At 48.9% G+C, this 12,811-nt stretch overlaps 1 protein-coding gene across 1 annotated transcript; it reads left to right on the top strand.

Annotated features, from left to right (window-relative positions):
• The first annotated feature begins 8,101 nt into the window (after positions 1-8,101).
• On the top strand, positions 8,102-12,491 carry LOC123072611 (zealexin A1 synthase). The gene is made up of 2 exons (XM_044496196.1): positions 8,102-9,055; positions 11,540-12,491. The coding sequence occupies exons 1-2, from the start codon at positions 8,162-8,164 to the stop codon at positions 12,170-12,172; spliced, it is 1,527 nt and encodes a 508-aa protein (XP_044352131.1). The 5' UTR covers positions 8,102-8,161; the 3' UTR covers positions 12,173-12,491.
• Positions 12,492-12,811: the final 320 nt, after the last annotated feature.

The raw sequence follows: 12,811 nt of genomic DNA, 5'->3' as shown, positions 1-12,811 counted from the left end.
ATTGTGTTTTTTGTTTATTTTATTTTCATTTATCTATTTTTTTTCTTTTTTTATGTTTATTTTTTTTCCTATACTCTTTTATTCTTTGTTTATAATGTTTGATTTTTATTATACTATACAGAGCTCAATGCATGTCACAAAAGTGTTCAACGGTATTAAGGAAATGTTCATGTTTTTTTGAAAAGTTCATCGTCCATTACAAAATTGTTCAACTTTTATTATAAAATGTTAAGTGAATATATAATCACTGTGTTTTTTAAGTTTGTTAATTGTATTTTACAAAAAAAATGTTTATAAAATGTTTTCTTTTCCGCTTTCCCTTTTTTGTTTGAATTTATTAAAAAATGTTTTTCTTTTCTTTTTTCTATGTTTTTTTCTGTTTATATTTTTCTCCTATACTTTTTTATTCTTTATTTATATTGTTTCGTTTTTATTATAATATATAGGGTTTATTGCATGTCACAACATTGTTCAACGGTATTAAGGAAATGTTCATGGTTTTTTACAATAGTTCATCATCCATTACAAAATTGTTCAACATTTATTACAAAATGTTAAGTGAATATATAAAACTTATTCAACATTTATTATAAATTGTTCAAATGTGTTTTTGAAATTGGTTTAGTGTATATTACAAAAATTTGAAAACTGTATTAAAAAATTGTTCAACTTATATTACAATATTTATCATCACTATGCATTTTTTGAGTTTTTCAAAATAAGTTTGATACTTAATAGGTCGCTCCGCAAGATTTCAATAGCATATGTTATTAATTAAAAATCATTTAAGCAATTTCAGATGACCACTTACTTAAATATATGAACATTATAGTTTGTTGTTTACATGAATTGTCGTATTAGTAAAATGATTTGAACTGCATATTTGTTTATTTGATGGACGGTTGAAGAGCAAGTTCAGGAGGCAATACAAACCGATGGGTAAGCAATTGTTAAAATGGTTTGTTTATTTGATTCATCTATGTGATATTCTAAAGCATTACTTTATAATATTATAGCCTATCATGTGGATTGTTTATGCTAAATTATATGGAATATTAGACATCACATGGACTATCAGACCAATTCACCCAGGTATTTGTTTTGTATACATTATCTTTTATTTTATCTGAAAATATTATTTATTTTTTTTGTATAAAATTTTGGTAGGAGGATATGAAACATTTTCGTCAAAAATTAGCAGTCATTTTGCTCGATTCAGAGCTTAATAAGCTAAAGGATGTTCTATATACCATCAACATGTCAACGAAGAAACTTTAGCTAATTCTGATCTCGAGATCCTGGATAATCCTTCGGATGTAGTCGAAGACAAACGTCCTGCCCCAATCACTATCGTTCCCACGGACCAATGTCAAATACTTGCTGACCTATGCAAGTACACCATGTCGATCGATGATGCCGGGTGTTTGGAGTAAGTATCATGTATTAATATTTAACGTGCGGATGTATATTATTGTTCTTCTTACCATCCAAATTACAGGAAGGTATGGGTCCAGAGCTGCACACCCGATCCAAAGAGCTTAAGTCTTAAGAAACTTTAGTGCATACTTAAGATAGAGCAGCCTATGGACAATGATTGCTTCAACACCGCCGTGCGTATGCTGGCATGTGATGGGGGAGTATTGTTCATAGACCCTCCTATACACTACATGGATCTACAATTTTGTGTAAGTTATCGAAACTCTTCATTCTATGTGCCATTAGTATCAACATGTTTTAACAATATTCTTCTTTTACTTAGTCCATGATGCTAGAGTCAACACGAGGTTAGAAGTTTTGTGAGAAGGAAACTATCCAGACGTTGGCAACATTATTTGATAGCTGGCCTGGGATGGAGAACGACATCTCATCTTGCAATAAGGTAAATAAAATATTTTGTCCATCGTTATCATGGTTTCTAATAGCTCCACTTGTAGATTTATCTTCCCTATGCATCCATTGGCCGATACATCTTGTACGTCATCGACAAAGAGGCACGTCTTTTATATATTATGAATCCTATTCAAACATCACAATCGTCAGAGGATAAAAACTTGAGGCAATCACTGAAATTAAAAAGTTTTGCGAAGGATTTCAAAGAAGCACTCGAAATAAAGATGCCTGGTTGGAATTATGATATATCTAAATGGCAACGTTTATTTCCGATCGGTGTTCCAAAGAGTGTAGACGGGTAATGAATTCATAACAAGAATATTTACTTTTGTTATCACTATAATTTTTATATTATTAATTTAAATTTTTGCAGAAATGTGTCTGGCTATTTTATTTTTTATGTTATGCTCTGGTGGAACGGTAAAGAATTGGTAAAGCCGATTTGCGCTGTGAGTATTGTGCATTACATGTTTTAAGACCTTCGGTGTAAAATTTTCATACTAACTACATGTGTTGTTTATGCAGGATGGGTATGAATTGAGGTAGCAATTTTTATTATACTTGCTAAAACATCGTGAGAATGAAGCTAGAGGAAACTTTCCTGATATTGTTAAAGAATTTCTTAAGCGCATCATCTAGATATTAATAGTATTCTAATAGATGTTCAGTTGGAACATCACTCAGTTTGTTACATGGACATGTCGTTAATTTTTTTATGTTATCCAATTACATTGTAATAATGGACTTCAGTTATTAAATAATTGTGTTTGTTTTATATTGTTTGTACGTGTGATATTTAACATGTAACTCTGGTAAAATATTTCAAGAGCCCGTGGCAACGCACGGGCACTCTACTAGTATTAGTAAAGAAAGAGACCAAAGAATTGTATTTCCTTTAGACAACGATTCATCATATTTTTCGTATTTTTCCTATGTTTATGTCAACGCCCTTGTGATTGAATCTAGTTTCACCCCGGCCCTCGAAGTATCAGGACCGGCCATGTCCTCTTGGTTCGCTTTTGTTGAACATATCATGTACATGTATCTGTTAGGATAATCTCCTACCGGTCCCGCCTCTAATTTCTTTGTATAGATGAGGCTGAGAGCTGCCCTTGTACTTATATATACCTGCACCGTGCACCTGATCAATACATTGAGAGTTGCATTGCCTTCAACATGGTATCAGTTACCTTCCGATTCTAAACCTAGCTTCCGCTCCTACTCCACCCTAGCCGCCGCCGCCGTAGCCTCCCCCCCCCCCCCCGCCGCCGCCACCGCATCTCCACGCCGCCGCAGATCCCCCCTACTGCCGCGCGCGCCCCCCACCTCCCGAGCCCTCTCCTCCTTCCGATCGCCACCCCTCTCTCTCCCGATCTCCACCCATCTCCCTCCCGATCTCCACCCATCTCCCAACCCCTTCGAAGGTCCGGCCCCTCCCCCGGTCGAAGTCGTCCGCGATCTCGACATCTTCGCCCGTGTGCCCGTCATCCTCGACTACGCCACCTCCACATACTGCGCCTAGAAGACTTACTTCTCCCTTGTCTTCCGCGAGTACCACCTCATCGATCACGTTGATGGCTCCGTTGACTCCAACATCATGTTCGCGGACGACAACTAGCTGACCATCGACGCCACCATCACCCGCTGGCTGTACCAAACCGTCTCCAAGGACATCTTCCACACCATCGTTTGCGACAGTGATGACGCGCAGACGGTGTGGCCGAAGCTGAACGGGCTCTTCCTCGACAAAACCCTCCAGCGCCGCGTGTTCCTTCAGCAAGAATTTTTTGGATGCCATCAACTTGATTCGTCCATTGACGATTATTGTATGCGCCTTAAGAAACTTGTTGATGACCTTCGCGACCTCGGGGAGCGAGTCTCCGACAATCTTCTCCTCAGCATGCTCACCGCTTGCCCGAACGAGGAATTCAGCAACGCGGCTTCCAACCTCACGTTCCTCCCGGACCCGACCTTTCCTCGGGTTGTGGCCTATCTTCGGTTGGAGGAGAGGAGGATGAAGATGGTGAAGTCACGGGCCACGCACACGGCGCTTGCCGCGGGCACCTCCCGCGGCGCTCCTCCCACGGCTCCACAGCCGTCGCGGCCTCCGCCGCCACCGGCGGCCTACTTCCAGGCCCCGCCGATGCACCAGCCGCCGCCCCCTGCCCCCGACCATCGCTGCGGGGGGCACCACAGCAAGAAGCAGCAGCAACAGCAAGGCGCGGGGGGGGGGGGGCAGCCGCAGCAGCAGGCACTGCCCCCGACTCCCTGGGCCGCTGCGACCAACCCTTGCACGGGGGTGGTCCACGCGTACACTATGGCGGTGCCGCAGGCCCCCGTCCCGGCCAGGATACTCGGCCCCTGCCCCGGTGCTCATCAGACGCTACTCGCCGCTCTAGGCGGCTACCCCGCCGCCGCGCCGGCGTACGCGGCCCCGGGCGGCTACACCCCGGCCTACCCCACCGCACCTCCTGCCGCGGCCGCCGCACTTTCGCCGGCACCCTAGGATCCGCCCTTCCTCGCTGCGCTTGGTATATGGACTCCGGGGCTACCGCCCACATGACTTCCAACCCCGGTAACCTCAACTCCGCATATCCAGTTTCTACCGCATGTTGTATCACTATTGGGGACGGCTCATCCCTTCCCATTACTCATGTCGATCATGGTTCTTTTCCATCTAACTCCATGCCTATATATATGTATAATGTCTTAGTTTCACCTGAGTTAGCCACTAATCTTGTTTCCGTTCGTTCTCTTACACGTGAAAATCCTTTAACTGTTGAATTTGACAAAGTGGGTTTTTCTGTCAAGGACGCCCGTACCCGGATGGTACTCCACCAATGTGACAGCCCGGACGGCCTCTACCCAGTGCACTCGCCCGACACTTCCACATCAGCTCTGGTCACTCTCTCCGCTACGGTGGACCTTTGGCATGCTCGGCTGGGACATCCAAACCCGGCCACCCTTCATCATATTCTTAGGACTTTTTCTTTCACGTGTAATAAAAACGATGATCATACTTGTCATGCTTGTCGCCTCGGCAAGCACATTCGTCTTCCGTTTAGTGCGTCCTCATCGGTGGCGTCGTATCCATTTGAGTTGATTCATAGTGACTTATGGACATCTCCTATTGCAAGCAATACGGGTTCATTATACTATCTTGTTATCCTTGATGATTTTTCGCACTATGTGTGGACCTTCCCGTTGTGGAGAAAATCCGATGCACCCTCCGTCCTCATTACTTTTTACTCCTATGTCGCTACGCAGTTTGGGCGTCCCATTCATGCCTTGCAGACTGACAACGGAAAGGACTTCGACAACGTCGGGGTTCGTACCATCCTTGCCACACATGGCACGATTCTTTGTCTCACTTGCCCGTATACCTCGCAACAAAATGGTCGCGCCGAACGGATTCTTCGCACCCTCAATGATTGTGTGTGCACCCTTCTCTTCCATGCTAATGTCCTGCCCCGATTTTCGCCCGACGCCCTCTCCACCGCCTCTCTCCTCATCAACATTCGTCCGAGCCGTGCTCGTGGGAACTTTGCACCACATCATCTCCTCTTCGGTGGCCCTCCCTCCTATGACGACCTTTGTGTTTTTGGGTGTCTTTGTTATCCTAGCATCGCCTCCACTACTTCTCATAAACTCGTACCTCGCTCCGTGGCATGCATCTTTCTTGGATACCCACCAAACACCAAAGGCTATCGTAGCTAAGATCCGGTTTCCTACCGAGTTTTCACTTCACGGCATGTTTACTTTGACGAGAGGTCTTTTCACTTTTACAAGGTACCGCCGCCGGTCGACTCGCCATTGTCACCCATGCCTCCCGGCGCCCCTCGAGGAGGTCGCTCACTCGCGCTCGGGCCCCCTCCTGGTTTCGGGCCCCCTACCGCGCGAGGGCCTCCCCTGGTTTCGGCTCTCCCACTGCGCCTGGGCCCCCGTCTGGGTCCGTGGCGTCGGACCCAGCCCCGTCCCCCACCGCCCCAGGCTCTCCCACCTCCTCGCCGGCTGCCACGGCGCCCCCGACTCCCGTCGAGTCCGTATCCCGGTCAGCGAGCGCATCTCCTGTGCCTGACCCTGGCTCCTTGACGGCCTCACCGGTGATCCCGATGGTCTCTTCATCGACTTGGCCCTCGGTCGATCCCTCCTCGCTGGCCTCGCGGGCCTTGTCGCCGGCCTCGTCATCGGCCTCGCCGGCCCCGCCGCCCGGCTCGGACACCCGCATGGTCACTCGTGCTCGCGCCGGTATTCACCGACCCAGCACGCGCTATTCCGCGGACGATTAACTCTTTGCTGCCTCGACATCCGTGCCATCACCCCTCCCATCGTCAGCTTGAGCCGCACTTCGCGATCCGCATTGTCTCGCTGCAACGCAGGAGGAGTTCGACGCGCTCGTGCGCAACCGCACATGGCAGCTTGTCCCGCGACCTGCCCATGCCAACGTCATCACTGGCAAGTGGGTTTTCCGGCATAGGACTCGTCCTGACGGGTCTCTCGAGCGCTATAAGGCTCGGTGGGTGGTACGCGGGTTCCGACAGCGTGCTGGAGTCGACTTCACCGACACCTTCGCCCCGGTTGTCAAACCAGGCATGATTCGCGCGGTCCTTCAGCTCGCAGTCTCTCGCGCCTGGCCGGTACATCAGATGGATGTGTCGAATGCGTTCTTGCATGGCCATCTCTCGGAGCAGGTCTTCTGTCAGCAGCCTACTGGCTTCGTCGACGCGGCTCGTCCTGACTACGTGTGCTTGCTCTCCTGCTCTTTATACGGGTTGAAGCAGGCCCCTCGCACTTGGTACCAGCAGATCGCCGGCTTCCTGCAGCAGCTTGGGTTCCGAGCTACTCACTCCGACGCCTCGTTGTTTGTCTACCACCAGGCCCCAGCGACCTCTTACCTGCTCCTCTATGTCGACGACATCATCCTGACGGCTTCCTCGCCGGAGCTTCTTCGCCAGCATACTGCTCGCCTTAGTGCCGAGTTTGCCATTAAGACCCTCGGGCCGTTGCACTACTTCCTCGGCATTGAGGTGGTACGATGTGCCGACGAGTTCTTTCTTCACCAGCAGCAGTATGCGCAGGACCTTCTTTAGCGGGTAGGCATGCTTAACTGCAAGCCCGTCCCCGCGCCTATCGACACGAAGGCCAAGGTCTCTGCGCTCGATGGCTCACCTGCGCCGGATGCGGCGTTCTACCGCTCCATCATCGGCGCCCTTCAGTACTTGACACTCACTCGGCCGGACCTGTAGTACGCCGTCCAGCAGGTGTGTCTTCACATGCACGCTCCTCGCGACACTCAATGGAACATGGTGAAGCGGATTCTTCGGTACATCCGCGGCACCACGGCTGTGGGTCGTACGTTGACGGCTTCGCCCTCGACCGACCTTGTTGCCTACAGTGACGCCGATTGGGCTGGCTGTCCGGACACCCGTCGCTCCACTTCTGGCTACTGCGTCTACTTGGGTCCCTCGCTTATATCGTGGTCGTCTAAACGACAACCCACGGTATCCCGCTCCAGCGCCGAGTGCTCGTGGCTTCGGCAGCTTCTCCAGGAGTTGCTCCTTGACGTCCCAAAGGCCACCATTGTCTACCGTGACAATGTCTCTGTAGTCTACCTCTCCGCCAACCCCGTTCATCATCGTTGCACGAAGCATATTGTGCTCGACATTCACTTCGTGCGAGAGCAGGTGGCTCTTCGGCGCATCCGCGTTCTTCACGTTCCCACAGCTCAGCAGTTTGCCGATGTTATGACCAAGGGGTTACTGACGCCTACCTTTGAGGAGTTTCGGTCCAGTCTATGCGTCACTGGTGACGTATTGACTGCGGGGGGTGTTGAACATATCATGTGCATGTATCTGTTAGGATAATCTCCTACCGGCACCGCCTCTAGTTTTTTGTATAGATGAGGCTGAGGGCTGCCCTTGTACTTATATATGCGTGCACCATGCATCCGATCAATACATCGAGAGTTGCATTGCCTTCAACAGTTTTCATGAACTTGCTGCGTTTTGCGTCGCCATGGAAGCCTCTCTACGAACCGAGATGGGATAACGGGTGAGTCGAGAGGACGCGAAGGGATAAGGCTGCAGCTGGGGAAGCGGTGGATGGGCCTGCAGGGCACGTGTCGATCAGTGAGCACGGTTTATCTTCACCTGTTTTCATCTGGTAGAATCTAAACGTTTTCATACACCATTTCGTAACGTACTGCATCATCATTAAGTTGGAAAAATAAGCACACACACACGGGCGATCACTTACCACTAAGCTGCCAGCAATGGAGGAGTGGTTCTTAAGCTTGTGTTTCGCAACAGCATGCACGCTACTAGCCCTTTTGTTTGTCAGGCTGTCCGGCGGCAATAGCAGGCCGGCCGCCAAAAAGCAGCTGCCTCCAGGTCCATGGACTCTCCCCATCATCGGCAGCCTCCACCACGTCATCAGCCTCCTCCCGCATCGCGCGATGATGAAGCTATCTCGCAGGCACGGGCCGTTGATGGTCCTCAGGCTAGGCGAGGTCCCCATCGTGGTTGTCTCGAGCGCCGAGGCAGCGGCGCTGGTGATGAAGACCAACGACCTTTCGTTCGCCGACCGGCCGCGCAGCGTTACGGTGGACATCTTCGGCTGCGGAGGCAACGACGTGGCCTTCGCCGCCTACGGTGACCACTGGCGTCAGATGCGCAAGATCTGCGTCATGGAGCTCCTCAGCTTGACGCAGGTGAAGCGCATGGAGGGCATCAGGGCTGACGAGGTGGGCAGCCTCCTCCGCAACATCGTGGCCACCGCATCGACCGGTGCCCCCATCAACGTCAGCGAGAAGGTGATGGCGCTCAGCAACGACGTGGTGACGCGTGCGGTTTTCGGCGGCAAATTTGCACAGCAGTGCGAGTACCTCCACGAGTTGAAAGAGGTGTTGAGGCTGCTGGGCAGCTTCTCTCCGGTTGACCTCTTCCCCTCATCGCGGCTGGTGCGGTGGCTGAGCAGCGATGAGCGCCACATGAAGAGAAGCTATGGCCGCATACAGCGCATCATTGCCAATGTCATCGAGGAGCGCAAGGCGGTGCCAGCCTCCATCGCCGGGGATGAGGACCTGCTGGACGTGCTGCTCAGGCTGCAGCACGAGGACTCGCTGGAATTCCCTCTAACCACGCAAACAATAGGCGCAGTCTTGTTCGTGAGTATATATTTCCCTTAATTTCAAGTACCATTTTTATTCTTGGATCTGAATAGTTCTAGTACTAGCTAGAGCAACGTTTCTGAACCACATATGAAAAAGAAAAAAAGGAACGTTTCTGAACCACAATATCTGAATGGACGAGACGAGTTTTCTTCCGTTTCTGATCCGGAGATGATCCCTACCAGGAGAGAGCGTTGCCTTATCTCAGCTTGTCCTCTGCGACTCTACCTTGTGGTTCAGTCACCTGAATAGTACTCCCTCTTTAAAAATAGAGAAAAGTATACTTTTCGTCTCTCAGTTCTTAGCGAAATCTAGATTTGATCCCTCAACTACGAAACCGGACAACCTGCATCACCAACTCTTAAAACCAGACAAGTTTAGTCCCCGACTCAACCAAAGCGGTATCCATGCTGACTCAACATGGTTTTGACCGGGTCATGTCTAGGAGGCGATATTTCTGTTTCTTTTCATCCATCTCCGGTGTAGACATTTCGTCAACAGTTGACTTGCAGTTGCAATTGCTGCGCCTTGGCACAAACCGAGCGTGCCGTCAGTCGACGAGCCAGCGCCGCCATCATAGGTGGTCGTGCTAACTACCACGCACCGCTGGGCACCCTGCTGGCCACTAAACACGCCGCTCCAAGTCTTCATGTGTTCGTGCCTCCTCATGCACCTGTTGTCATCCGCCACATCTCCTGCCGGTGTGCCTGCAGCCACCACCGGCTGTCCTTGTCCACACAGAAGGCTCATCCCCGGCAAGCCTTGTGCTCCTCCTTAACCGTCCGTGCTGGCCACTCCTCCGGACGCCTGAAGACCACACGGGACACGGCCACGACCTGCACCACACGGCACAACAAGCATCCACCACGACCTTTCCTCGTGCCTGAGTTTTCCATGAAGGCGCGCGGAGGAGTTACACGGCGCCGCTAGCGCGTGGAGTCATAGGCGTCGAGCAACACGAAATACGATGGGAGGGATGGAGGTTCGTGCTGCGCTCGACGGCGAGGTACGCGCCTCCGCCTACTCACCACACTGTTAGACCCAAGCGATGGACCGCGCTTGAAGGCCGGCGACGACGGCGAGTACCACCATAGCCGCGAGGTGCCCCAGTCCGGCCACGACGGCGACGTGCTCCATCCCGGCGACGAGCAGGTCAAGCCGCGGTGATCCCCTCTCTAGGCGCCGCGCTCACATTGTCGAGGCCAGCAGCAACAACATACGAGAGAGAGTAGGGAATCAGGAGGTCAATTTGGTGGTTTCTTTGCCATGTCAGCATGGATCAGTCAAAACCGGGATGAGTGGGCATCAATACCGGTCAAAACTAAGAGGAGGGATCAAACTTATCCGGTTTTAAGAGTTGGGGGTTCAAGTTGTCCGGTTTTGTAGTTGAGGGACTAAATCTAAATTTTGCCAAGAGTTGAGGGACGAAAAGTATACTTTTCTTTTAAAAATACTCCCTCGATACTAAAATAAGTGACTCAAGTTTGTACTAGCTTTGTACTAAAATTAGTATAAAATTGAGTCAGCTAGTCACTTATTTTGGCATGGACAAGGATATAAGATATTTTAGATCACTTTTATTTAAAAGATCTTACATTTCTTTACAGATGGAGTACCAACTTTTAACATTAAGCACAATCATTATTAATCAAATGTTCACTGTATGCCATACAAAACTACCGTGGTGTAAAGAAACCACAGTTTTGACAAGGTTGTGTGCATGAGTGTTCTCTCTCTCTTCAAATAGACGCCCCGCTTTATATATAAAGTCCACGGCCAAAACGATACAAGGTGGTGAAGATAACCCATACAGACAAATCAAAAGAAAAAAAAGATAACTGAGTCGGCGGAGAGGAGGACGCCACCAACCCGAAGCCAAGCATGTAAACCAGAACTGGACCGTGTCGCCGTGGGAAATCACCGGCCGCCGACGCACCGAACACACCAAACTATCGCCCGAGAGGGCACGTGTGTGCGTACTCCCACTCTAGCCCGTGGAGCCCTGATCCCGCCATCGCATAGCAAGGACCGAGGATGATGACTACATGGACATGTGTAAATGATAGGAGACCAGCGAATCCATTCCATGCCAGAGCCGAAAAACCATCAGGCTAGGACCAAAGCAAACCCGAAGGCGCCAACGCGCTGTAACCTGATGGTACTTGAGTTCCGCGGCGACGCCCCCACCTCCAAGGGTGTAACGGTGCATAGAGCCACCGCCGTCGAGCCTAAAACAATAGGCTAGTGTTTTCACCCAAAGCCCTGGCTTGGAGAAGAAACCCCCCAGCGATAGGTAAGTCACACCCGAAGCATTGACATGGAGAAAAAAACCCAGCGACGCCCCCAAAAGGATGGAATGTAAGTCAAACAGTCTGGCGAGCATCAATAATAATAGTAGCATGGAATTATCAGGGTTTGAGGAATATATGTGTGTGTGTGAGTCTGTGTTTTATCTTAATTCATAACAACTTTCGTTTCCAGGACATATTTGCAGCTGCTACGGACACTACAGGAACCACGTTGGCATGGGCCATGTTTGAGCTTATGCATAGTCGTGAGACTATGGAAAAAACACAACAAGAAGTACGTGAGGTGTTGGGTGAGAACAAAGCTCTCATTACCAATAGTGACATCCCTAAACTCCAGTCGGTGCAGATGGTCATCAAGGAAACCCTTAGGTTGCATCCACCCGCTCCTCTAGTTCCACGCGCAGCCAGAGAGGATTGTATTATCATGGGTTATGATATCCCTAAAGGTATCAATGTATACATTAATCTATTCTCAATCTCCCATGATCCTGCATATTGGAACAGTCCTGGAGAGTTTAGACCGGAGAGGTTTGAGAACAACAACGTGAACTACAATGGGACATACTTTGAGTTCATTCCCTTTGGAACTGGGCGACGACAATGCCCAGGGATTCAATTTGGCTCGTCACTCATGGAGATGGCACTAACAAACTTTATGTATCACTTCAACTGGAAGCTTCTTGATGGAGCTAGCCTTGATTCAGTTGACATGTCCGAGAAATTTGGGATTACGGTAAGCAGAAGGTATGACCTGAAACTCGGAGCTATTCCACACGTGTGGCCCAATGCTATGTCATCCGACTGATACATAAAGAAAAACATGTTCGCGGTCCAAGATTGCAAGTACCTACACTTCCAACACATGTTAATGATTTCATTATTGCACTCTATGATTGTGCCTTTATGCAATAGAATAGAAGAAGAGGGGGCCACATCAGACGTTATGTTATTGTGTGAACAAAAACATTATGGTATTGTACTACTGTTTGTATTACTGTGCATGACAAAAGATTTTATGTAGTAGAACATGATCGTATAAAACATGGTTGTATTAGTTTTATGTAATGTTACGAACTTCTGAATAATACATCTTCTATTCATTAACTACTATATGTGCGATCTGCCTTTCGAATGGCTCTCTTTAGGCACATGTGATTAGTGGATCATAAATGTATATGTGTTTTATGATATCTACCATTGGAATGGATCACTTTAGGCGCATATGATTAGTTGATTAGAAATATATGTATTTTACGCGATTTTCTGTCTATACGTATATGCTCCTCTATGTTGTCTCAAAAGTAGTCTTCTGGAGGTCAAGAGAACACCCAGTAGTTTACTAGCCGTTACAGTACAATTCTTGACATTTACCCATCACAAGTAGAAAACATGGCACTAGTCCCAGTTTCAGAGGGCCTTTAGTCCCGGCTCTGGAACCAAGACA

The sequence above is a fragment of the Triticum aestivum genome, chromosome 3B (genome assembly GCF_018294505.1).
Source record: "Triticum aestivum cultivar Chinese Spring chromosome 3B, IWGSC CS RefSeq v2.1, whole genome shotgun sequence".
NCBI lineage: Eukaryota > Viridiplantae > Streptophyta > Magnoliopsida > Poales > Poaceae > Triticum > Triticum aestivum.
The sequence above is the reverse complement of the archived record's forward strand: the minus strand, read 5'-3'. Positions and strand labels throughout refer to the sequence as shown.

Coding starts and splice junctions, on each gene's coding strand:
- LOC123072611 (XM_044496196.1), top strand. CDS start 8,162: ATGGAGGAGTGGTTCTTAAGCTTGTGTTTCGCAACAGCATGCACGCTA. Junction 9,056..11,539: donor CAATAGGCGCAGTCTTGTTC/GTGAGTATATAT, acceptor TTTCGTTTCCAG/GACATATTTGCAGCTGCTAC.